The 23601-nt window shown below is 44.3% G+C and overlaps 3 protein-coding genes across 3 annotated transcripts; all 3 read left to right on the top strand.

The window, feature by feature from the left end:
* Positions 1-147: 147 nt before the first annotated feature.
* Positions 148-9075, top strand: LOC136442665 (uncharacterized). Its single transcript, XM_066439609.1, has 13 exons — positions 148-238; positions 900-1027; positions 1486-1595; positions 1925-2038; positions 2554-2658; positions 2819-2877; positions 3137-3254; positions 3309-3388; positions 3781-4014; positions 5052-5159; positions 7151-7243; positions 7995-8083; positions 8857-9075. Exons 1-13 carry the CDS (start codon positions 148-150, stop codon positions 9073-9075), a joined length of 1548 nt encoding a protein of 515 aa, XP_066295706.1.
* A 780-nt stretch (positions 9076-9855) lies between these two features.
* Positions 9856-12915, top strand: LOC136442663 (tectonic-2-like). Its single transcript, XM_066439607.1, has 4 exons — positions 9856-9864; positions 10200-10329; positions 11259-11374; positions 11785-12915. The coding sequence occupies exons 1-4, from the start codon at positions 9856-9858 to the stop codon at positions 12898-12900; spliced, it is 1371 nt and encodes a 456-aa protein (XP_066295704.1). The 3' UTR covers positions 12901-12915.
* A 106-nt stretch (positions 12916-13021) lies between these two features.
* LOC136442662 (tectonic-2-like) lies at positions 13022-16696 on the top strand. The gene is made up of 6 exons (XM_066439606.1): positions 13022-13030; positions 13197-13327; positions 13770-13874; positions 14355-14534; positions 14950-15147; positions 15892-16696. Exons 1-6 carry the CDS (start codon positions 13022-13024, stop codon positions 16070-16072), a joined length of 804 nt encoding a protein of 267 aa, XP_066295703.1. The 3' UTR covers positions 16073-16696.
* The last annotated feature ends 6905 nt before the right edge of the window (positions 16697-23601 follow it).

The following is a 23601-nucleotide window of genomic DNA, read 5'->3' as shown; positions in this document are numbered from 1 at the left end:
AGATAAGATTTGCCTAGAGATATCCTGGAGATTCCAGCGTTGGAAAATGGCGGCTGATCAAAACGAGGAAGACCCGAGTTGTTGTTTTAGTTTACAGACAAAAACATGACATAGGCTTCGTGAGAGCGTGTTTTTCTGGAGTCGGAGATGTTTGTGAAAGTCTGTGGCGTGTTGTTGTTGTTGTTTAGACTGCAGTGGTGTGTGCGGGGCCAGACTGGAGTACCGGAACAGATCAACCGTAAGTTGCCCCCCTCCCCAAAACAAATCCTTGTTTTGAAAAATTTGCTTCCGTAAATACAATATTTACTAATATTTGTGATGCACAAGATATGTACATGTCTGTTTTCTCTAAAAAAAAAGTTCACATGAAAATGGGCAAAGCAACTGTTATGTAGACTGCTTAACATATTAAGGTTTGAAAACATGCGTGGTTTTGTGAAAAATACATACTAGTATCAACATTTTACACACATTTCACTCTCGCCATTTTCTGATCAACAAAATTATAAACATCCTTGGTCTCATTTCTGCATCTGTCATTTTGGGGATACCTTGTGAAATACTTTGTTTAATCGGAAGAGCCAATGTCCGTTTTTAGCCTGACATCAAGCCTCATATTTCTAAAGATTTTGCATGGAAGAGATTATGAAAAAAGAACTGGTGTTTCTTTGTTTATCTGAGCCTTCATGATTTTCTTCATTAAAAGTCAGATCAAGGAGGTTTGAAATCAGATTTTAAACCTACTTGCTCAGATCGACCTGCTGGCAGCTTTTCATTGAGGTCATGAGGGAAGAGGTAAGGGTCAAATATAACAAAGATACAGGTTACTACCAGTATTCCTGAGTTATAGATCCATGAATGTACCTGTACCTATTAATGATGAATGTACACTGTTCCAGGAGGGTTGGTGAATGTAGGAGTTCCAGGACAAGATGGCAGCAACGTCATCTCCATCTCCGAACACGAGACCGGCGGGGACATTCCTGTGTTCCTGACGCTCACACAGCCCGGAAACGCTACTCAGGATGTAAGCTTACTCTTTATGACTTTAGCTAGACTAATAATAGATGGCACACATGCCGATGACCAGTACTTAGTTAGAGTGCATAGATATCAGTATTGACAGCCGTTTCACATTTGAGTCGTCAATGTTTAATATTTGATCCAACAGAAGAAAATATGATCATGATGAATGATATTTCAGCCTGGTATCCAAACCCGTTTCCTCTGATGGCACCTGTGAACAGAAAAATTATTAGTATCTGAATGTATTTGCCTAAGGTATAGGAGAGAATTCTCATTGGCTTAGAAACACTTCATAATATCATAAATATGGGGTTTAGTGTGTATAGCGACAGGTTTCAAACAGACAATCGGAAGTTTGATCCTGCATTTGACTATTCTGCAAAGATGTTCAGAGAAGCAGAGCAAAGATGGATTCCAGGCGTTTAGTCCTTTTTTATGCTGATTCATATTATTTATTAGGTGACAGTGATCTGTAGCCTACAGACTGACCAGCCTGGTGACTCTGAGGTCATGTTTGACAACATCACCATCACAGCAGGGGGGACTGACACTGGGAGTGCCACATTCAGGTCAGGCAGGAAAAACACAAACACTTCATACTGCAATTTGCTTTGTATCATATACATTTGTATCTGTAGTCCTTTTCTTTGGCCTTTTCATCTTATGCCTTTTTTTTCTGTTGGCATGTAAAGGATGTTAAACAGTTACAAATGTAAACCGTTCACATATTTAAAGTGTAAATTAAGTTAGTTTTAGATAACAAAATCTCTTTAGGGTTGTGAAACATATTGATGACAGATTTTGTATCAAGTTGTTACAGATAATTTGTGGAGACTTTTAAGGTTTAGTAAGGATTGATAGATTGTTATTTTTAATGTTTATGATTTTGTTCCCCCAGTGTTGTATCAGCAGGACGTCAGGTTACAGTAGAGTGTGTGGGAAGAAGTGCAGCACCAGGAACTGAGACCAACACTACAGAGTTCCTCCCACAGACTTCGGCTGGGCTCACGGGGTAAGGAGCTCACAGACTTATGATCAACACTCTGGAGTAGCTAGCTGTGATAATGGTCACACCTTTATCTCAGTGCTTGATGACTTGTTAGGTAGACTGATTTATTTAGAATTGAACTACGGACTTGCTAGCTGACTAGATCATGCTCCTACTGACCGACCCGGTGGTTACTATCCCCTAGAGGGGGTCATTAAACTCCGCCAATGAGAGATTGTGTAAACACAGTCTACTGACTTGCCAGCCATGGAAATATGTACTGAGAATTTCATGTATTAATGGAAGGCAAGAATACATAATCATGCATATGTAACTTTGATCCATCAGTTTTGAGCCTTAAATTATTTGTTGATATTCTCCCTGCTGCCTAACCCTGTAACCAATAAAGAAGTTGTACATGTAGCTAAGCTGATAAATGGCTGCTTCAGTTTTCTTAAGGCAGAAGTAGAGGTAAATTTGGTCAGATTGGACAAATTGTCCTTCATTCACTTCTTGTTTCCCCTTTGTCTCCTCCCCAGATTCTTGCAGGTGAGAAAGGGTCCAGTAGCAGGGTTCTGTTCCAGTCTGGTGCTGGTGCCGAACAGGGCTGGAGTCACTCAGGCTACTGTACAAGTACAGCTCAGGTTAGTACTGACATTTGTGTATATCTTACAGAATATGTGTGATCGGATTTTGCAGCTTAAGCCTACAGAAATGTACAGAACTGTCATTTTTAGATTGCTTTAGTTAGTATGTAACATAATTAGAAATGATGAATTGGTTTGTTCATGTCCTTCATCACAGTGAAGCAGTGGTGGACAATGCTGTGACGGTTACTTGCACAAGTGTGGGTGCAACAGCTGGTAAGTACATGTATACACTTGAACATTATAGTATGTTGTTACTGTTGCGCAAGGGTTAGACGAGCTTGCACATAATCTTTCCTGTCTTTGACAAATTTGGAAAAATATGTCTATGGAAACATCCGACTTAAGTTAAAAATTCAGAGATCACTCCTGTAAGCAGTTTTTATGACTAGTGATATATGTAGTACATGTATATATCAAGGTGACCTTGTCCATACATTAATGTACATAATTGATATATGTTATCCTTCCACAGGTTCTATCCAGCTGACCTTTGACCCCCTGACCTTGGAAGTGAACAGTACAGCTGGAGATGTGACCTACTCCTTCACCAACCCCACCGGTTCACCTGTGTCTGCCTCCTGTACGGCACAGTCTGGGGGAGGGGGGAACCAGTATCTTACTGCTACATCTACAGGTTAGTACAGTAATGATGCTCCTGTGCCTGCCTCCTGTACGGCACAGTCTGGGGGAGGGGGGAACCAGTATCTTACTGCTACATCTACAGGTTAGTGTAGTGTTTCTTACTTTTATCAGTTGACAGTCTTTACCATTCCATTATGGCATTAGGTTCTGTCATGACAGGTGTTTGCTAGTTGGTTGGCTCTTTATTAATAATTCATAATCATTGCAATATTGAATTATTCAACCCAGTTATTCTTTTGTTTACTGTCTTTTCCACTCATCTAACACCATTGTTCAGTCCGTACTTAAATCGAATTCATTCTATAGCAACACATACTTCCCAAACCTCTGGAAAGTGGAAGTGAGTACCTGAAACAAATGAATAATAACAGATGAAAAGCTAAGTTATAAGATACCAGTCTTCCGATCTTCATGTTTGTCAGGGTTAGACTTGAAAAATTTACAAATTTTCACTTATTTATTTTTCTGTATCAGGTGATGAGTCTACCTTTGCACTGGACGAAGGCTCAGTGCAGTTTGTCCCCGACACGACCAGAACCACGGCTCAGAGCGTGGGGGCCTTCCTGGTGCTGGATGCACCCGTGCAGGCTGACACGGTGACGTTCACCTGCGCCCTGCAAGAGGTGGATGACTCAGACGAGGCTCAGATACTTGCTGCCAACCCCACCTGTGTACCTGTGTCCAACCTGGTACCTACAGCCCCGGCAGGTTGGTTCTGAACCAGTTGGTCTGGTTTAGTGTATTCTCTCTGGTTTGAAAAGGATTTGTGCACATTCGCAGAAAGTTTGCAAGTTATTATTTCTGGAGGCAACTTCTGACTTGTGGTATAGAATTCAAATAAAGAGAAATAATATTATACTTATTAAGGTTAACACTCAAGCTACAGTCATATGAAATGAAAATGAAATGAAATGAAATGAAAGAAATGAAAGGATGAGACTACCTTTGCCCAAATAGCCATACATGTAAGATATGGCAGTGACATTTTCAATTAGTGTATTCTTGTTTGTTTGACTCAGATCAGTGCATGTTTTCCCAAATAGTCATCAAGTTATCATTTCTAGAGGTAAGGGCAGAGAGTGAAAGAGAGAAAAACACAAAGACAAGACACATTTTCATAAGGTTAACACTCACACTACAGTGTCATAAAATGTGGCAGTGACATTCCAATTGAAGATTTTGCATGGTTTTTGATCATTGACTATAAACCAGATAGTGTCAGTATGAGTGTTTGCCAGACCCTCACCCCTTTGACCTAGTGGAGCCAGTAGGCACCACGTGCCTGCCAAGCTGGTGTGGTACACCCAAGGAAACCAACAACCAACATAGATACAGAAAAGGACAAGAAACATCCACAATACTTATTGCAAGTCTGAGATTGCAAGTCTGAGATGCTGTGAAGCGTGTACATGTGAAGCCTTCATCTTAATGTCTGCAGGTGTTCTGGTACATGACATTGTACAGTAATGCCATACCTTTGCTAGCCCAAATGGCTTTACCTACATTGTACATTGTGTATGTGGCATTTGTAGGGACTGTGAGATACTTTGGCATATGTACACTTCATCTTGATGTGTGCAGGAGTGTACACACTAATCTCATCCTTTGCTAACCTGAATAGCGTTACAAAGGCATAAGGTACGTTGATTCATGTACACTAGTACTTTGTTTTCGATGTGTGCAGGAGTATGTACATTATCTCATCCTTCGCTAACCCTAAGGCTTTACTTGTGTGGCATCTTTAGGGACAGCTTCACCACAGGCGACCACTCCAGGACAGACCACCCCAAACCCTGCCTCTGCCAGCCCTGCTTCAACTCTTACGCCTGCCCCTATCTCTGCACAGACCCAGGGTACATGGATGAGTATAGTCTCCCTGCATAGATGTAGAAACCTAATGTATCTGCAATCTCTCTCTCTTGTTGGGCCACCTTAGCTATTCTTTGGATGACTGCCACAGACTTTGGTTCAAAACTGAAACGTTTTGTGTTATACTGTGAACTATCACAGTACAGTATTGTGGCTTCTGTACATTAAACTTGTGCACCATCCACACCAAAGCAATTGTTTTTACTGAAAGATAATTTTATGTCAGCCTCTTACATTTATGACTCACAAAGCAACATGTGAGACAATGGCATCTTACTTCTCTACACTCAGATTTACATGTAGAGCTTGATCTTAAGTCATCCATGGAGTTTGGTAGAGGTGGCCTTACTTTTTTCTTCAGCACAGTCTTGCAGCATAAGACACTTTTCTTCTCTATTGCACCTACAAATGCCTTTTCTGTCTCTGACGTTCACAGCTTACGATACCATTTATCTGTGTCTTTAATGAAGACGTGTATAACAGATTAAACTTTTTTATTTTTAGCTGTTGCACCGAAGGATGGATTCACATCAGGATGGGTCACTGTAGATTACCATTAGTTGTAACTTTTGGTTTACAGTATTTGTATTGCTATGCATTAAAAGCACCTATGATACAAGTACATGTAGCATAAAATAAGAATAATTGAAGTATGAAATGTTAATTTGGAATATCTTGTTAGAATCTCAGATGCTGTTGTTTGTTTTTCCCTCTTTTGACAATAACAATTTTCCAACCTTGAACAGGAACTGCCAGTGCTTCTCCTACCTCAGCTCCAACTTTGCCCCCCTCCCCCAATACGACAGTCACCATAGCTTCAGCTCCGACTTTGCCCCCCTCCCCCAATACGACAGTCACCATGGCTTCAGCTCCAACTTTGCCCCCCTCCCCCAATACGACAGTCGCCACGGCTTCAGCTCCGACTTTGCCCCCCTCCCCCAATACGACTGTCACCACGGCTTCAGCTCCAACTTTGCCCCCCTCCCCCAATACGACAGTCATCATGGCTTCAGCTCCAACTTTGCCCCCCTCCCCCAATACGACAGTCACCATGGCTTTAAGCTCCAACTTTGCCCCCCTCCCCCAATACAACAGTTACCATGGCTTCAGCTCCAACTTTGCCCCCCTCCCCCAATACGACAGTCACCATGGCTTCAGCTCCGACTTTGCCCCCCTCCCCCAATACGACAGTCACCATGGCTTCAGCTCCAACTTTGCCCCCCTCCCCCAAAACGACAGTCACCACGGCTTCATCTCCAACTTTGCCCCCCTCCCCCAATACGACAGTCATCACGGCTTCAGCTCCGACTTTGCCCCCCTCCCCCAATACGACAGTCACCATGGCTTCAGCTCCACCTTTGCCCCCCTCCCCCAATACGACAGTTACCATGGGTAGGGAGCTGTGTTGTGTGGTGTGTGCCTTGTACACCGATATGTGTCCAATCTGCACAAATTACACAGAAATTGTACAGTGTAGAATCACAATCATTTGTCTTGCCATACCTGTCTGTAGATTATTCTCACCTTTAACAATTTCTCTCTCTTCTCTTACAGACCACTCAAAAGTCTGTATCTGTCTTCTGCACTCTTTCATTAATTTTGTACTGTAATGCACTGTAGCAAGGATTTCACTTTTCACTTTAACCTTCTTCCTGCTGCCTAACCCTGTAACCAAAACAAAATTGGTGCTAAAAGGCTACTTCAGCAGGGAGGAAGTTAGATTAGGATCCTCCGTACAAGTACAACTCTTCACTGTCCGGAAGGAACTCAGTACCTCTTTCTATTGCACTAAAAAAACTTCACTTTCTCATCTTGTGCATTTGTGTGGGTACAATGTCAACCTTGGCAAGTGTATATAGTGTCAGGAAGTAAAATCACAAAATATCCAACCATACTGGGAGTCACTGTAAACAGTTCATTTGATTGCATTTGATGTTTGACAATAACTAAATCTGTATTTTCCAACCTTGAACAGGATCTACCAGTGCCTCTCCTACTTCTGCTCCAACTTTGCCCCCCTCCCCCAATACGACAGTCGCCACCTCCCCCAATACAACAGTTACCATGGGTAGGGAGCTGTGTTGTGTGGTGTGTGTCCTGTACACCAATGTGTGTCCAATCTGCACAAATTACACAGAAATGGTGTAGAATCACAATCATTTGTCCTGCTGTACATGTACCTGTCTGCTGCTTATTCTCACCTTTAACAATTCCTCTCTTCTCTCCTAGAGGCAACTCCAAAGTCTTCTGCACTTCATCATTGATTCTGTACTGTAATGCACTGTAGCAAGGATTTCACTATTCACTTTAACCTTCTCCCTGCTGCCTGACCCTGTAAGCAATACAAATTCGGTAACAAAAGGCTCCTTCAGCAGGGAGAGGGTTAAACAGTGATCATCTGAACTTTTCACTGTTTTCATGAAATGCAGTACCTCTCTCTATTGCACTAGAAAACTTCACTCTCTCATCTTGTGCATTTGTGTGGGTACAATGTCAACCTTGACAAGTGTATATTGTACATAGTGTCAAAAATTGAGTACTGGTAGTTGATTTAATTAGCATTTAGAAGGTCGGAAGTGAAACCCCAAGTAGGTCATATCGAAGATCTTAGCTATGACCTGGTTGGAGTTTTGCGAGACTTGAAGAAATGGTGCAAACTGCTTTCTCCGCTTAACACTTGAAAGAGTATGAAAGTGGAACACACACCACTGCCAGTGGAATATCTACTAGTTAGGGCTATAGGAACAGAGATGGAGATTGCCCCAATACACCAAAAGTTGTGGGAAAAAGTTTAACTTTTTTTAATTACAATTTTTCAGCCACGCCCTCCACAGTGCCAGACTCCCCCCTGACCAACCTGTCCATAGCGGGGAACTGGCAACTGGGCGCGGTGGAACTCGTGTTTGGGGTGAGAAGTTTTCTATTAATTTTGTACCTTTTATGTACTATATTTTTTGCAGTGTTCTCGCCAGGCCTTTTCAGCATAGGGGCCCCCTATGCTGTGATTTGGACCCCCTATGCTGTGATCTGGACCCCTATGCTGTGTTTCAACCAGCATAGGGGTGTTTCTTTCTGGGACAAACCTTGTGACCCTTCATAAATCTTATAAAAAGTTCATATTTGGCTTTAGAATGAGGCTGTGACAGAGGAAAAACTCTACTTCACAAAATCTACCCCTCAAAATGCATGAAATAATGTCTCATTGGGTTATGAATTTGCAAATTTTCCGGGGGAACATGCCGGACTCCCTACTCTGGTCATGTCTTCAGCACTCCACGCGTGACTTGCACCGCGTAAAGTTGGCCTTCTGTACCTGACTCCTATGCTGTGAAAAAATTCTGGTGAGAACACTGTTTTGATATAGGATATTAGAAGTTTCTTTTTACACAACCAATTCTTTGCAAATTTACCTAGCGTGTGTAGATGTCTGCTGTTTTTTATTATTCCATTTCCTCAAGTAAAGGCCAAAAGGTCATATTATCTAAGGATAATGGCTAAGAGGAAGATACAACTTGCCATTTTCAACTGTCCATTTCAAATAAGGCCTAGGCAGATCATGGAAATAGTGTTTTTGTCTGCAAATTTAAATCAGAGCATTACTAATGGCCATATCTAATTGCGAACAATGTGATCTGGGGTAAGACATGTCAGAATATTTACATGTATGTTGATATTTTACAGACAAATGACATCTTCAAGCCCCTGGATGTGTGGCTGTTGTCCCAGACCTACACCAGTTCTGTACAGGAGCTGCTGTTGGTGACCTGCTGTGCACCTCAGTCCAGTAACACTGATCCTAAATACCAGGGAAGGTCTGCAGCCTTCGTATTCTCTTCCAATGTGGCAACAAACGTCACAGCAAACCTCACTAATGCTGAAGGTAAGGGAACAATGGAGTAAAATAGAGAATGATATATCTCAGTTTGCTGTGCACCTCAGTCCAGTAACACTGATCCCAAGTACCAGGGGAGGTCTGCAGCCTTCGTGTTCTCTTCTAATGTGGGAACGAACATCACAGCAAACCTCACTAATGCTGAAGGTAAGGGTATTAGGGTATGATTGAGAAAAATATATATCTCAGTTTGCTGTGCACCTCAGGCCAGTAACACTGATCCTAAATACCAGGGAAGGTCTGCAGCCTTCGTATTCTCTTCTAATGTGGCAACGAACATCACAGCAAACCTCACTAATGCTGAAGGTAAGGGAACAATAGAGTAGAATTATAGAGATATATCTCAGTTTGCTGTGCACCTCAGACTAGTAACACTGATCCTAAGTCTGTGCACCTCAGACTAGTAACACTGATCCCAAGTCTGCAGCTTTCGTCTTCTCTTCCAACGTGGGAACAAACATCACAGCAATCCTCACTAACGCTGAAGGTAAGGATGCAGTGGAGTAGAATAGAGATATATCTCAGTATGCTGTGCACCTCAGTCCAGTAACACTGATCCTAAGTACCAGGGGAGGTCTGCAGCCTTCGTATTCTCTTCTAATGTGGCAACGAACATCACAGCAAACCTCACCAATGCTGAAGGTAAGGGTACAATGGAGTAGAATAGAGATATATCTCAGTTTGCTGTGCACCTCAGTCCAGTAACACTGATCCTAAGTACCAGGGGAGGTCTGCAGCCTTCGTATTCTCTTCTAATGTGGCAACGAACATCACAGCAAACCTCACCAATGCTGAAGGTAAGGGTACAATGGAGTAGAATAGAGATATATCTCAGTTTGCTGTGCACCTCAGTCCAGTAACACTGATCCTAAGTACCAGGGCAGGTCTGCAGCCTTCGTATTCTCTTCCAATGTGGCAACGAACATCACAGCAAACCTCACTAATGCTGAAGGTAAGGATGCAGTGGAGTAGAATAGATATATATCTCGGTATGCTGTGCACCTCAGTCCAGTAACACTGATCCTAAATACCAGGGGAGGTCTGCAGCCTTCGTATTCTCTTCCAATGTGGGAACGAACATCACAGCAAACCTCACTAACGGTGAAGGTAAGGATGCAGTGGAGTAGAATAGATATATATCTCGGTATGCTGTGCACCTCAGTCCAGTAACACTGATCCTAAGTACCAGGGGAGGTCTGCAGCCTTCGTATTCTCTTCTAATGTGGCAACGAACATCACAGCAAACCTCACTAATGCTGAAGGTAAGGATAATATAGAGTAGAATAGAGATATATCTCAGTATGCTGTGCACCTCAGTCCAGTAACCCTGAACCCAAGTACCAGGGGAGGTCTGCAGCCTTCGTATTCTCTACTGATGTGGGAACGAACATCACAGCAAACCTCACCAATGCTGAAGGTAAGGATACAATGGAGTAGGAAAAACATTACATCTACATGTACATATGGAGGTAACTGAAACTCTTTTACTTCTGCACTGTTGTTGGTACCCTCTTAGAGACCCGGCATATGTGGAGGCGCCATGCCAATGCGATCTATGACTCATGTTGTATGGCTCTCCCCAGTTGCTGGCACCCCCCTTGTAGAGAGAGTGATCCCCAACCCTGCGTATGTGGAGGTGTGATCTATGACTAATGTTATATGGCTCTCCCCACAGTTGTTGGCACCCCCCTTGTAGAGAGAGTGATCTCCAACCCTGCATATGTGGAGGTGGGACCGTGTTCATGTGATCTGTGACTAATGTTGTATGGCTCTCTCCACAGTTGTTGGCACCCCCCTCGTAGAGAGAGTGATCCCCAACCCTGCGTATGTGGAGGTGGGACCGTGTCCATGTGATCTGTGACTAATGTTGTATGGCTCTCTCCACAGTTGTTGGCACCCCCCTTGTAGAGAGAGTGATCCCCAACCCTGCGTATGTGGAGGTGGGACCGTGTTCATGTGATCTGTTACTAATGTTGTATGGCTCTCTCCACAGTTGTTGGCACCCCCCTTGTAGAGAGAGTGATCCCCAACCCTGCGTATGTGGAGGTGGGACCGTGTTCATGTGATCTGTTACTAATGTTGTATGGCTCTCTCCACAGTTGTTGGCACCCCCCTTGTAGAGAGAGTGATCCCCAACCCTGCGTATGTGGAGGTGTGATCTGTGACTAATGTTGTATGGCTCTCTCCCCAGTTGTTGGCACCCCCCTTGTAGAGAGAGTGATCCCCAACCCTGCATATGTGGAGGCTGGACCATGTCCATGTGATCTGAGGGAGAACCAGTGTGACACGGAGTGTTGCTGTGATACTGTGAGTCTTTATGTGCAGCATACTAGGCCACACAATATCTGAATCTACATTTTGTAATGCATTGCTATGATTGTTTATTAGACATTCCTTTCTGTTTGGTATAGAACTTAAGATGTCATTGCTTGCCACCTACATGTACATGTACTTGAAGTAAATTTAAAAAGTCTAAATGATTTGGTCTTTAATTGACACTAAAGGCATGAAAATTGATACTGTTTTTTCTGCATTCTACTTCTTGAATATGATTTTGAAATCTTCATTGTCTGCAACAGTTTCAAGTGGCACACTAATTTTCTAAACACTCAAAGATTGTATCTTTATCACTCTTCCTTGATAACCAATTTTCAAATTAAATTTTACCTTTTCCCTGTCAGTTACCCTGACCAGATTATCTTCTTATTCATTTCCAGGAGTGCACACAGGATGATCTTGACATCTTCACCAGCTGTATACAGGGAGCGTTCGGAGGAAACCAAACGAAGGAGCTTGCCCAGTACTGCAGCTTCAGCGGGGGTCCCCAGGAAGACTGGGACAGACTGTTGTGCGTAGAACGGGACAACAGTCCCTACCTGGGCTTGTACTACGACAACCCTTCAGCTATCAGAACTGAGACTGCCTTTAGGACCACCTATGAGGCAAACGCGCCTCAGTACTCGTACGATGAGACTGAGAGAAGAGAGACTGTAGAGACAGACTCTTCCTTAGCGTACAGGTACGGCTTGGCCACCCAAGTCCTGTACACCGACACAAACGGAGAAACACAGCAAGGGTTTCTCTCATTCCCCCAGCAGACGTTATCTGGGCAGTGCTTGTACAGAGGCATAGCCAGGCACTTTGTGGCTTCAAATGCAACTTGTATGCAAACACTAGATGCCAGTCTTTGCTCTGAGGGTTCAGTGTTGGATGCAAGGGAGTATCTACTCCCCTCTCCTACTACCCACCCCCCCTGTCCGACACCCCCTCAAGTCCTCAGCCAGCACGGGGGGGTGACCACTGTCCCAACTACAGTAGAGTACTTCTGCCTCACAGACCCAAGTGCTTATGTCAGGTCTACCACCACTGCTGACGACGTCTATATCTTCAACCAAACGTCTCTGTTTGCAGACAATGTAGCAAGTGCTATGCAGAGATGTGCATTTGACGACGGCTTCACCTTTCCCCCCACCCCTTCCCTAAACGGCACCACTGACACATGCAGCAACGTTGTGCTAGACGTGAGATACGTTCTGTCATGGCGGGGGACAGAACTTACAGGCGTTGCGGCCTTTGTGATCCTCGGCGACATTGCCATAGAAACGGTTGCTCCTGACAACAACTCCACGGTTTTGGCACAGAAGTTTGGCGTGGAGTTTTCCTATGACAGCCTGAATGAGACTGCGGATGGAACGGAAATTGTTGACCGGTCGGGAAATCCGGGTTACGATGTTGGGAAAGTGTTGCTGACCGGAACGTTGTCGTTAACCAATGACAGTGTAGAAAACATGAGATCATCAGGGCTACAGGTTTGTATCTTTTCATGGTTTTAAGTTGATATAACTAGCCACTCTAATTTGTAAGTGTTTACTTACTACCCACATGTATACATTCAAGTCTAAGAAAAAATCAGAGTACATTGTATCTAGCTATAGGAAGACTCCCCTACCCAACATGATGACAGTAAGCCCCTTCTAAAATAAAATATAATTTTAGGAAAAAAAAAAATCAAAATTTCAAGATCAATGCTATTTTGATACCACTTGATAGCTGTGACTGTTCCTTGTTCTACTCTGAGCTAGTTCAAACTAAGTAGATGTATTCACCAGTTTTTACATCTGTCACTAAGGTTTGGAGCCCAGGGGTGGACGGGCTGTGCACCTCTGCCAGTAGGGCTGCTGTAACGTTCGGGGAGGACACCATCTCTGGGTGCACGGTGAGGCTGGCGTGGGACAACTTCCAGGACTGTGTAGCTCTCAGGTACAGAACTACAGTCTTGTTATACTCTTAACCACGGCTGTCTCCAGGACATTTGCTTGTTGGAGCGGACAAAAATTTTATGGCGTACACCATATAATCTGAACTTCATGACAATCATGAAATGACAGATTTAACAACTAGAATTAACAACATACCTCGGGCTCCCAGTATAAATTCCTTAGAATGGAAAATTTGCTTGACTGTTGGAACGGACAAAAACTTCACCCCATCCCTCCACAGAATCTGAGCTTCATGAAATGAAATTGATGAAAATGTATTTTCATAAGCTTTGTAAAAATGACAGATTTAGAAGAATTATATAACAACATGGGCCCCCAGTATAGAATCTTTAGAATGTCAATTACCAAATAAATGCAAACTCATCACAGATGAACTTGCATTTGAATACATCTTGTTTCCCCCCCCCCCCCCCCCCCCCCAGAGCTGAGGTGCGTGCGCAGCAGGAGGCCCTGGTTACAGCTGAGTTTGTTTCCAGAGGAGGAAACCCCAACTCCACCCTCATCACTGACTGGGTACCGGTCATCAAGTAAGTACTGGCCAGGGGCTTTCCCTACCCCAGAGAAGCATTCCCCTTCCCATTGGACCCTTTTTTGGAAGGACCTTGCCTGATTAGTTGTGCTTACAGCCCCACAATCTATGCAAAGTTCCTGCCAAATGTCTAGTCTCCATCAGGCCTTCTTACGTGGATATGGATCGTAGAATTTGGCCCCCAAAAAAGGAATAATTGGCCAAGAAAGTCTGTCCACGGTAAGGGTAATAATTCCCAAAATGATACCCTCTGGTGGCCAAACTTCCCTGGTAAATATTCTCACTATAGCTGGCGTAGTTAGTCTGGTAGAGACGACCCATTTACCTTAGTTACCAGGTTGAAGGTTACAAATGTGAGTCCAAAGATGGTGGTCCTTCTCAATCATGGGTTTAATCATAGTTTTTTTTGCAAAACAGCGTTTTGCTTTTCCGTAACTGAGGATGACTGGTTTACCTTAATTTTTTTTTCATTTTACAGTAACGACACAGCGGACCCTACTGAGGCCCCTACAGTAGCAGAACTGGAGCCTGATGTAGTAGACCAGCTGCAGGGGTTATGTCAGGACATCCCGGCAGCCTTGAACTTGGAGATTCTGTATGCTGATGTTGGCAAAGAGAACGAGTTTGTCATCCAGGAGGTGGTCGGTGCCAGGGTCAGGTACAAACCTTTATTTTTATGTTTGTCATCATATTTTCTTATTTCATCTTGTTTCCTTTCATCATATTGTATTTGGTTGGTAAAACTTTGAGTACAGTATGATGTAGGAAGACTTTGAGTAAGACTAGCTACAATAACTCATTCATTGACTGACTGACTGACTGACTGGATTGCACTGACGCTCAAAGTTAAAACCTGAACGGACAAACATCATCTTACATGAAGAAAATTTCTTGTTTCATCATCAGTACGTGTAATAACAAAATTATCCAGTTGCTTGCGTAACTGTTGTCCTGCATTTCATCCGTGATGTATTGATTGCCTAATTTGTTATTGTTGCCATACATTTTGGCATGTGCAATTGTACAGCTGCAATAAAGTTAATTCAGTCATTCTGTGATGTTTTTGTCCCTAGTTTTTCAAGCACGTTGTGGCGACTGCAGTGTTCGGGCGCGTTTGCGGCGGCGTGTTACGGGAACTCCTCTGCGTTGGTTGATCTCGGCAACACGTCAACGATATCCGATCTCATCACCGGCGCGGTGCAGTCTTTCTACATCACCAGCTCCGTCACTTTCACCAAAGTACCGGCACTAACACCCACACCTGTCAAGAGGTAAGTGCTGCAGAAAACACTAGGGTTTGACTTTTGATGTCCTTAACTTTTAGCACTCTGAAGTAAGTTAAAGTCCTTCGCACCAGACGGTGCATATATAAGGCGGCGCCAATCTCCGTTTCTGCAGCCCTGGGCCACACAACTTTGTGTTAGTCACTACAGCAGGGGGCTAGTCCACCGGTAGTGGTGTGTGTTTAACTACCATACTTTCCCAAATGCTGAGTGCTAAGAAGAGAAAGCAGTATGTGTCTTTGGTTTGACCCGGCCGGGGTTCGAACTCACAACCTACCGTATACTCTGAAGTAGCTGGCCCCTAATTCCCTATTGGTTACAGGGTTAGGCAGCAGGGAGAAGGCTGAAGATATGTTCTGTATTATTACTGTACAATCATCATTTGATAAAAGCCACTTGGTCTTCATCAGCTATTTGACCCAAGTGCCATACACACTTGATTTCGCACATGTGACATCAGCACAAACATGTAGACACAAAGTCAAGTAGACAAACATGACGTGACCTAGCTACGTATGTCTGTAGCCGCTATGCTGCCTGATGCTCGCCAATGATGATGATGGGTCAAAGTTTGTCGTAAGTCGACAAAGCACCTTTTTTTACCAGTCCTGGTTCTACAGTCCTGGTGCTTTCCTAAAGCTTCATAACAACAGCAATGCATGTTATTGTATTCCTTTTACAGTTCTTTCTTGTTTGGAGAATCACAAATGACATGAACTTTCTGTATTGCAGGTACTATGCCAATGACACTAACGTCTGCAGGAGAAATGCATGCTGGGAGGAGCTGTTCTACCCTGTTTCCATGGCGTTTGCCGGCGGAGATTTCCAGCTGTACCAGCACAACCTGGGGTCTGGTCTTGTCCTGGCGCTCTCCATCATAGCTGTGTTTGTCATCACCAGACCATGGTGGTAGAGCTCCAATAAGGACAATCATGTTGATTTGATTTTTGGATGACATCATTATCTCTCACCTCCCCCTTTGTATCCTTCGTACGAAGCAAAATTTTTACAAATGATAGAATGATGGGCGCCTGCACATCTAAGAGTTGATACCTTACCAATATTTCTGTGGACCGTCTGTCACCTTCCTCAGGGCAATGACTGGCTCACATAGCGCTGCAGCTACATGTATGTGTCACTGCTGCAATGTGAGGAATGTGGTTCAAACATGACTGAGTTTGTATCTTCCCTCATCATGGTTCATGACCAGACTAGATTTCCTGATCTATACCTTGATCCAGCAACTTATCTGTTGTTCTTGCAATTGAACGATGGTATAGCCAGTCCATTGAAATGTTGGCTAGGCATTAACATTGGTTGTGTTGAAGGAAGCTTTTGCCCTGTTATGCACTAATCTGATGAAACTGTTAACAGATCTCCAGTAGGGATGTTTGTAAAGGATTGAAGTCTTGGTGTACATATGTTTCTAGTTGTACAAAGTATAAAAATCAATTTGAGATGTGAAATTTGGATGTATTTTATGCTCGACTGTGCATTTGTAAAATTTTCATAGGAAAGAGAAAAATTCTTTCTCCAACTTTTGTGTCTTTTCTATTGACTTTTACAGATAATGTGTGAAAGATTTTATGTAGATAATATCTGTGTCTGCTAAATGCAGTGACTGGTTAACTGACAATGTAATTTAGAGTGGAACTCGTGGCCACCAGGTACAGTAGGTGCATCCTCACTAGATAGCTTTAAACAATGCAGGTACACATGTAGTCGTGCAGAGGTTAGGTGTGCCAGGTCGTTTAGTGTACCATAACCAGCTGCTGCCACGCTGTCTGCAAAGCTGGTGTGTTATGCCAAAGGGTGATTATACCGGGACCGGCTATACAGATATAGAGCTCTCCTCTCACTGTTGGTTGAGCCTCAAATAATCTGTGTAACGCAAACTCCGCTGTCAGGGGCTTTTATGGCCCCTCTCCACAGGGCAGGGCCGGATGTTGGGCCGACCACTTAACCACAATTCAATCAGGCTAAGCCTCAAAGTGACTCATCCAGAAAAAGAGTGTGGGACCTACTTATGAATATGTATATGTAAGAGCAGATATTATTCATCAGAAAAATACCTCCGGGCTCTTCCCACACTAATGACACTGCTGTTGCCATGGAGTGTAAACACCAAACAAAGCCTTAGCTGTTTGGTTCTGTAATTGCGGAAAAGTAATGTTGAACTGGAAGACAGGCTGTCTCCATGACCCGTCCTTCCGCCCCAGGACGGAAATTTGCTTTTTGGGACGGACAGATGTCACCATAAACATCCATGAAACTGAACTTCATGACGTGATAGTGATGAAAATATGTGTTTCAAAGCTTAAAACGGCAGATTTGACAACGAAAATCAACAACATTGGCTCCAGAACAATGACTGGGGCAGAAAAATCTAAAACTGCATGTACATGTAGGTAAACACATTTTTAGGAAGAGAGTGCTGAACCCACTGTTTTCATCTTGTCCTCTTACTTAACCTCCAAGCAGTTAGGATCCGACTCATTCTCCAGTGTTTTATGCCTGTTTTTGCAATATTGGTACTCTTCTGATATTGTATGTTTTTAGCGGTTCACCTCCAATAAAATGAGCTGGACCCTTAAATCTGCTTTGAGATCTAGATTGCTCTTGCAAGCTTTCAGCTAGTGCTTATCACGCTTCCTTGAACAGTGCAAACGTAACATCCCCCTGACGTATTTTTTGGTAGTACATAACAAGTTTTACGTGTAGACGACAAGCCGGCACAATGGCAAAGCTGGTCTTTTGTGAATTGCGGCAATATAAGTCGGCAATTTCCAGAGGTCCGTGGAGCCTCGGAGGAGCTGATTTTTTTTAGAACAGGCGAAAATCAATGCCCGCGTGGACGTCATCCATAAAATTAAGATGGTATGGCCTTACGTTCAAATAATGACGCCAAAGACAGGTTATTTTCCAGGCCAAATATATTGTATTGTCTCTCCGCCATATACAAATACATACGTCTGGGTCTCAGTTGACTCCAAATCTTTCTTTGCCTATTTTGACACACAAATACCCTGATTTAGCTTCACACAAAAGTAGTGCTGGATGAATAATCTCATAATTAGGTGAGTGAATAGCATTACAAAACGAACCTAAACAACACCAAGGAAGCTAACAGTGGCGGCAATATCAACTTCATTAAATAGATTTGTTTCTAACTGCAAATGTTTTATCAAATGAATCTTGTTAACACAGATTAAAACAGCGTACATGTAGGAAGATCCTTCAAGTTACATGTTGGATAGTACTTTGAAATCAAGGAAGTTTGAATCTTGGAGCTGCCAAAATTGTGAAAACTCTGAATTTAATTTAAAGCATGTTGAACTATACATGAACACATTTCTGATTTAAGTGGATCTAAGATCGTCCAAAATCTACAGGCCTTACCTTACCATAAATCCTTGCAGATTCAGAATTTTAACGAAGAGAATCATTTTTATCTGGTATATCTATTCACTGATAAAAGAAGCAGTCAGTCTGTCTGTCCATGTCTGTAGCATGTTTAGGTAAAGCAGCGTTCATTAATATTTGTAGGACCCCCTTTTCACTGAGACAGCGATCAATAATGACATTGATAGTTCAAACAAACGTCATTGATAGATAACTGTAGTTTTGGAAATTTTGTCTTTCAAATTGTTGTCTTTCAAATCATACTTTTTTTTTACTGATTTATGAAGTCAAGTGTTATTTTTGTCTCCATCCCGTGAAAAGGGAGCATACATGAATATTAACGCGATAATACGCGGTGAAGGTAACAGTGCCCACTGCGGCATGGTGTGGAAAAATGGACTTTTGTTGAAATGGAAGCGTGTGTTGTGCTCATCAGCCAGCCAGGTTTGCCCAGTGCATTTTGGTGATCTTGCATTTTGTGTGTCCCGCACAACTTTGTGAAATCTCAAGAGGATTATCTAAAAATATTTATTTTTAATGTTTGAAGATGTAAATACTGGGGAAGACGACAACGCCTGCTACAAAATAGACCCCACCTCTTGGGATTCTAACCATTTAGAATGCGCTCGTGGTGAGAACGCGCGTGAGCCTGCACGCAAAATATGTCAATTTGACACGTAATGTCTTTCTCTTCATTGTCCTTTGTAGCGAATGCATCTAACATTTACCAAAAATGTATCAGTCCAGTAGCCATCTTGGTGGACTGAACGTGGTATGAATTGGCTACTTTTGGGATAGTCTTTTCTCAGAGGACAGTGGACAAATCTGAACTACCGACCATGCAAGTCCTCTGATGAAACAGCACCACTATGTTTTCCAAATGCTACTATTTTTGGTTGGCCAAGCGGTCTGGTAGAAACAAACAGATAACATGTACAAGCAACAATTTTAACCCTGGCTTGTTTCTCAAGTATTTTTGCAAGGCCATGGATCTACCTTACGACTACATATCAAAGCCTTCAATAGATTTCTGCCTCTAAAAGACCATAAGGTAGTGGGTGGGATACTTCCTATCTCCATAAACATCTAGAAGTAAATGTGATTAAAAGGTCTTTTGTTGCTAAAAACTTTTTTACTACATCTTGTGGGGGAACGGCTAACACCACAGTCTATGATTTGCATTTGCTAAAGAATGTAAGGCCACTATGAGGTCTTTAAGACTTGGCATTTTACACCGTTGTCATTCAATGACCTGCATTTCATTACTATTTCTTTACATCTCTACAATTACTTCTTCTTCTTCTTGCCCCAACCCTCTGACATCTCCATCATATCAGCAAACGTCTTCGCAAAGGAGCCCCCCTCCCCCACCTGCCCTCCTGGGTCTGTCTCAGAGAACAGCGCGGTCAGATTTGCCAGGGGGTCGCTCTCACTCTCTACGCCTTGCTCCGGTCTTCCTGGCTGGTTCAAAGGGGCGGGGGAGTCGGTGGCAAGACCCACGGACTGCAGGAGACTGGTCACCGAGTGGTTCCCAGCCTCGCGCAGGCGGTGCATCTCCCCGAAGACCGCTTCCATGGTCTTCTCCACGAAAGAATCGCTCCTAATGCCGAGCGCCTGCAGCAGGCCAGCGGCTGTTTGCTTCCCGAGCGCGCGCGCGAGCTTCGCGTCGATGTCGTCATCGAGCAGGGCGTCGTCGTTTATGCCGAGAGCGTGGAACAGGCTGGCCTGGTTGAGATCGCCTGAGTCGCGTCGGTGAGCTATCTCCCGCACGAACGACCTAACCGCCAGCAGGGGGTGGATTTCCTTGGCTGAGGCTTCGTTATTGAGATATATATCCCGGCTCATCATACTGGTGGGGGCTTGGTGGGATATGCGGTGCGGGTAGGCTGGGTCGTGGACTGGCTCTGGTGGTGTGTCGTGATCCGTGACTTCTTCAGTGTCGTGGTTCGTGTCCTGTTCAGTGCCATGATTCGTGTCCTGTTCAGTGTCGTGGTTTGTGACATGTTCAGTGTCGAGATCCATGACTTTTCCATTGCCATGATTTGTGTCCTGTTCAGTGCCATGATCTGTGTCCTGTTCAGTGTCATGATCCGTGACTTGTTCAGTGTCGTGATCCTTGTCTTGTTCAGTGTCGTGACCCGTGACTTGTTCAGTGTCGTGATCCTTGTCTTGTTCAGTGTCGTGGTTTGTGACATGTTCAGTGTCGTGATCCGTGACTTGTTCAGTGTCATGGTGCGTGTCCTGTTCAGTGTCATGACTGGTGTCTTGTTCAGTGTCATGGTTTGTGTCTTGTTCAGTGTCGTGGTTCGTGGATTGCTCGTTTTCACGAGTCGTGGTTTCAGTCGTGACGTGTTTCTCTTGGTCATGGTCATTGTCACTGTACGAGTCTTCAATAATACCTCCGTCAACAGTGTCAGCTAGGGGTGTAACAGATTCAGGGTGAGCTTGCGGACTCTCATTTTCATTTTCACCTCCAAACAGCCCTTCCCTGACACTAGAGAAGGCCTGAGCCTGGTCTCCATTGCCGTCGACATGGGATCCGAACCCTTCACCCATAGCCCCCTCAGTGTGCGCCAGGACATTCTCGTTTTCATTCTCCCTTCCAAACAACACATCCCTCACTCTAGAGGAGCCCTGACCCTCTGCCCAGTTACCATGGGAATCGAACCCTTCACCCATAGCCCCCACCCGTTCCGTAGTCACCACAGCTGTCGGTGCTACCGTACCATCCACCCTGTCCCACCCCTCCCCACTGCCCGGTGAGGACGATATCTCGCTGTCGCCGTCCCAGAGCCGAGGGTTCTGTGCGGGTGTCCTGTCTGTGCTCTCCGGGAGCACACCGTCTGGTTCATCGGACAGGTCGGTTCCGCTGCCGGGACCCTCACCGCTGGCGGAGCCCTCGCCGCTACCGAACCAGTCCGCATCTGGTCAGAAGTATTGTCACCATTAATCGGGGTTAACATATTTGGATTGTAAAATTGCTAAAGATCTTAAGAATTGATGGAAAGAACAAACATGTGACTGAATTATGATAGAATTGGCCGCCAGTTCCTAAAGAGGGAACGAAGAAACTTAGGCGCAAGTAACCTACAAACACAAAAGGTCCACTGCAGCACCAAAGTAACACCCCAAAAGACCCATCTTCGAACTTGACCTTCGTTTCTCCAACAGAACCTTACCTACCAAAATCACTAACATCCGTCCAAGGCATCAAGAGTTATATCGCCAACACCATCACTCCACAAATCCCGACCAAAAATATACCCTTCTGCCTACGGCGAAGGCAATAACGGGACAAGTCAGAGGACCAAGTACCCATGAAAGAACAGCTCACCTCGCACGGTCACGTTGAAGGTCTGTTTGAGCACCTCGTCCGTCATGTTGCTGGTGGCGACGCACAGGTACCGGCCTGCCGACGCCTCCGTACCCGGCACCTGGTGACAGAACAGGGGTTAATAAAAACATTTATTTATGTTTTCAAAACCGCAAACTTACATGCGCAGTGAAAGGTTTGCGCCTTCCGGAATTGTGTACAGTTTTGTACAATTTATAACAATAAGTAATTGCCCAGCAAATTATTTACATCGTTTGAGCCAAATGGGACATTTCAGCTGGTAAAAGACTTAATCAGCTGATCATGAATAGTGAAAATTCATACGGTACAAAGGATTCCATTGGATATTCGGAGCCATGTGACTGACTCATTTAAGTGTTCGCCAGCGTTTTACGTACAAGATTTTCTCTGTAGGACACATTTGGATATTGGTTGATAATTCTTAGAATGTCAAACGTCCATGAACCGGATAGACCGGTCTGGTAAATGAAAGAAGCTGTCGACTGCCAAGCGGTGATGATGAGGTGAGAAGAACGTAAAATAACATTCTGAACAGTATGTGCCTCATAAGACAATGCAAGGTTGTGAGCGTTGTAATAAGGTGGCACGGTACGGTCCCATTTACTACTGCCTCAACATGCAGGGATTTTACCTCGGCATAAATAGAACTAAGAACGCAACTCCTGTCCTTGTGCGTTTGGAATGACCGACCGCCATCTTGGTTCTACCCCCACCAAGATGGCGGTCGGTCATTCGAAACGCATTCGAAACGTCGTGACGTCATGAGCAAAGACCATATAAGGCCTTACCGTCAGCACTGCCCCGTGCGCGCCCAGCGGCTTGCCCTCGTGACTCCAGCTGTACTCGGGTGACCCGAAGGTCAGGACCACGGGGTCGCCCATCATGGTGTTGCTGTCGGCGCAGTCCAGGAGTTCCGTCTTCCCCGCCTCCACGTTCGCCTGGCGCAACAGGTGCCGCTCAGTGTCTGAAGGAAGATTTAAACAATCCATGAGAAACAATTCGTAATGAAATCAACGTCCTGGACAGTGTGGTTGGGAATATCAGCCTCCAGTCCTTCAAGACTGGCACGTGTCTATCACTGCCTTCTTCATGAGTTGCAAGAACTTTTCACACTTAAAAACCACAGAAAACAACTTGATGTAAGTACGTACTATCTATGTCAATGTGACAGGTGCCGTTCAGTGTCTAAATGACGATTTTAGAAAATCAATGAAAACAATTCGCTAGAAGTCTGAAACAAAACCTGTTCCTGCATCGCCCAAACCTACACCACTTATGTTCTACCCCAGGAGCTATCTACCACTCAGAATTCACGACCATGGCATATCCAGAACACGATATATCAAAACCGGAATTTCCAAGGCAGTACCGTAAAAGGTTGCTAGGGGGCTCAGGTCAGGTCCTTAAATTGTGCTAGAAAGAAGGTTTAATCATATTAATTAAAGGTAGCCTGGCACTCACATCCCTGCTGGGCGATCCAGAACCCCCGGAACCCTGTGAAGGCCAAGGCCATGTCCGTGATGAACGTGACCTTCATCTGGTTGTTCCTTGACTCCAGCGGGCTGATCTGTTTGCTGTTGCACAGCTGGTGGTAGTGTCCGGGGTGGGTCTCAACAACCACGCGGTCATACTGGCAGTAGGTCTGGGCTTCTACGTCAAACGTGTCGAACCACAGCTTCACCTTC

The sequence above is a fragment of the Branchiostoma lanceolatum genome, chromosome 9, assembly GCF_035083965.1.
Source record: "Branchiostoma lanceolatum isolate klBraLanc5 chromosome 9, klBraLanc5.hap2, whole genome shotgun sequence".
Classification (NCBI taxonomy): Eukaryota; Metazoa; Chordata; class Leptocardii; order Amphioxiformes; family Branchiostomatidae; genus Branchiostoma; species Branchiostoma lanceolatum.
Note: the sequence above shows the minus strand (reverse complement) of the source record. Positions and strands in the feature narration are given on the sequence as shown.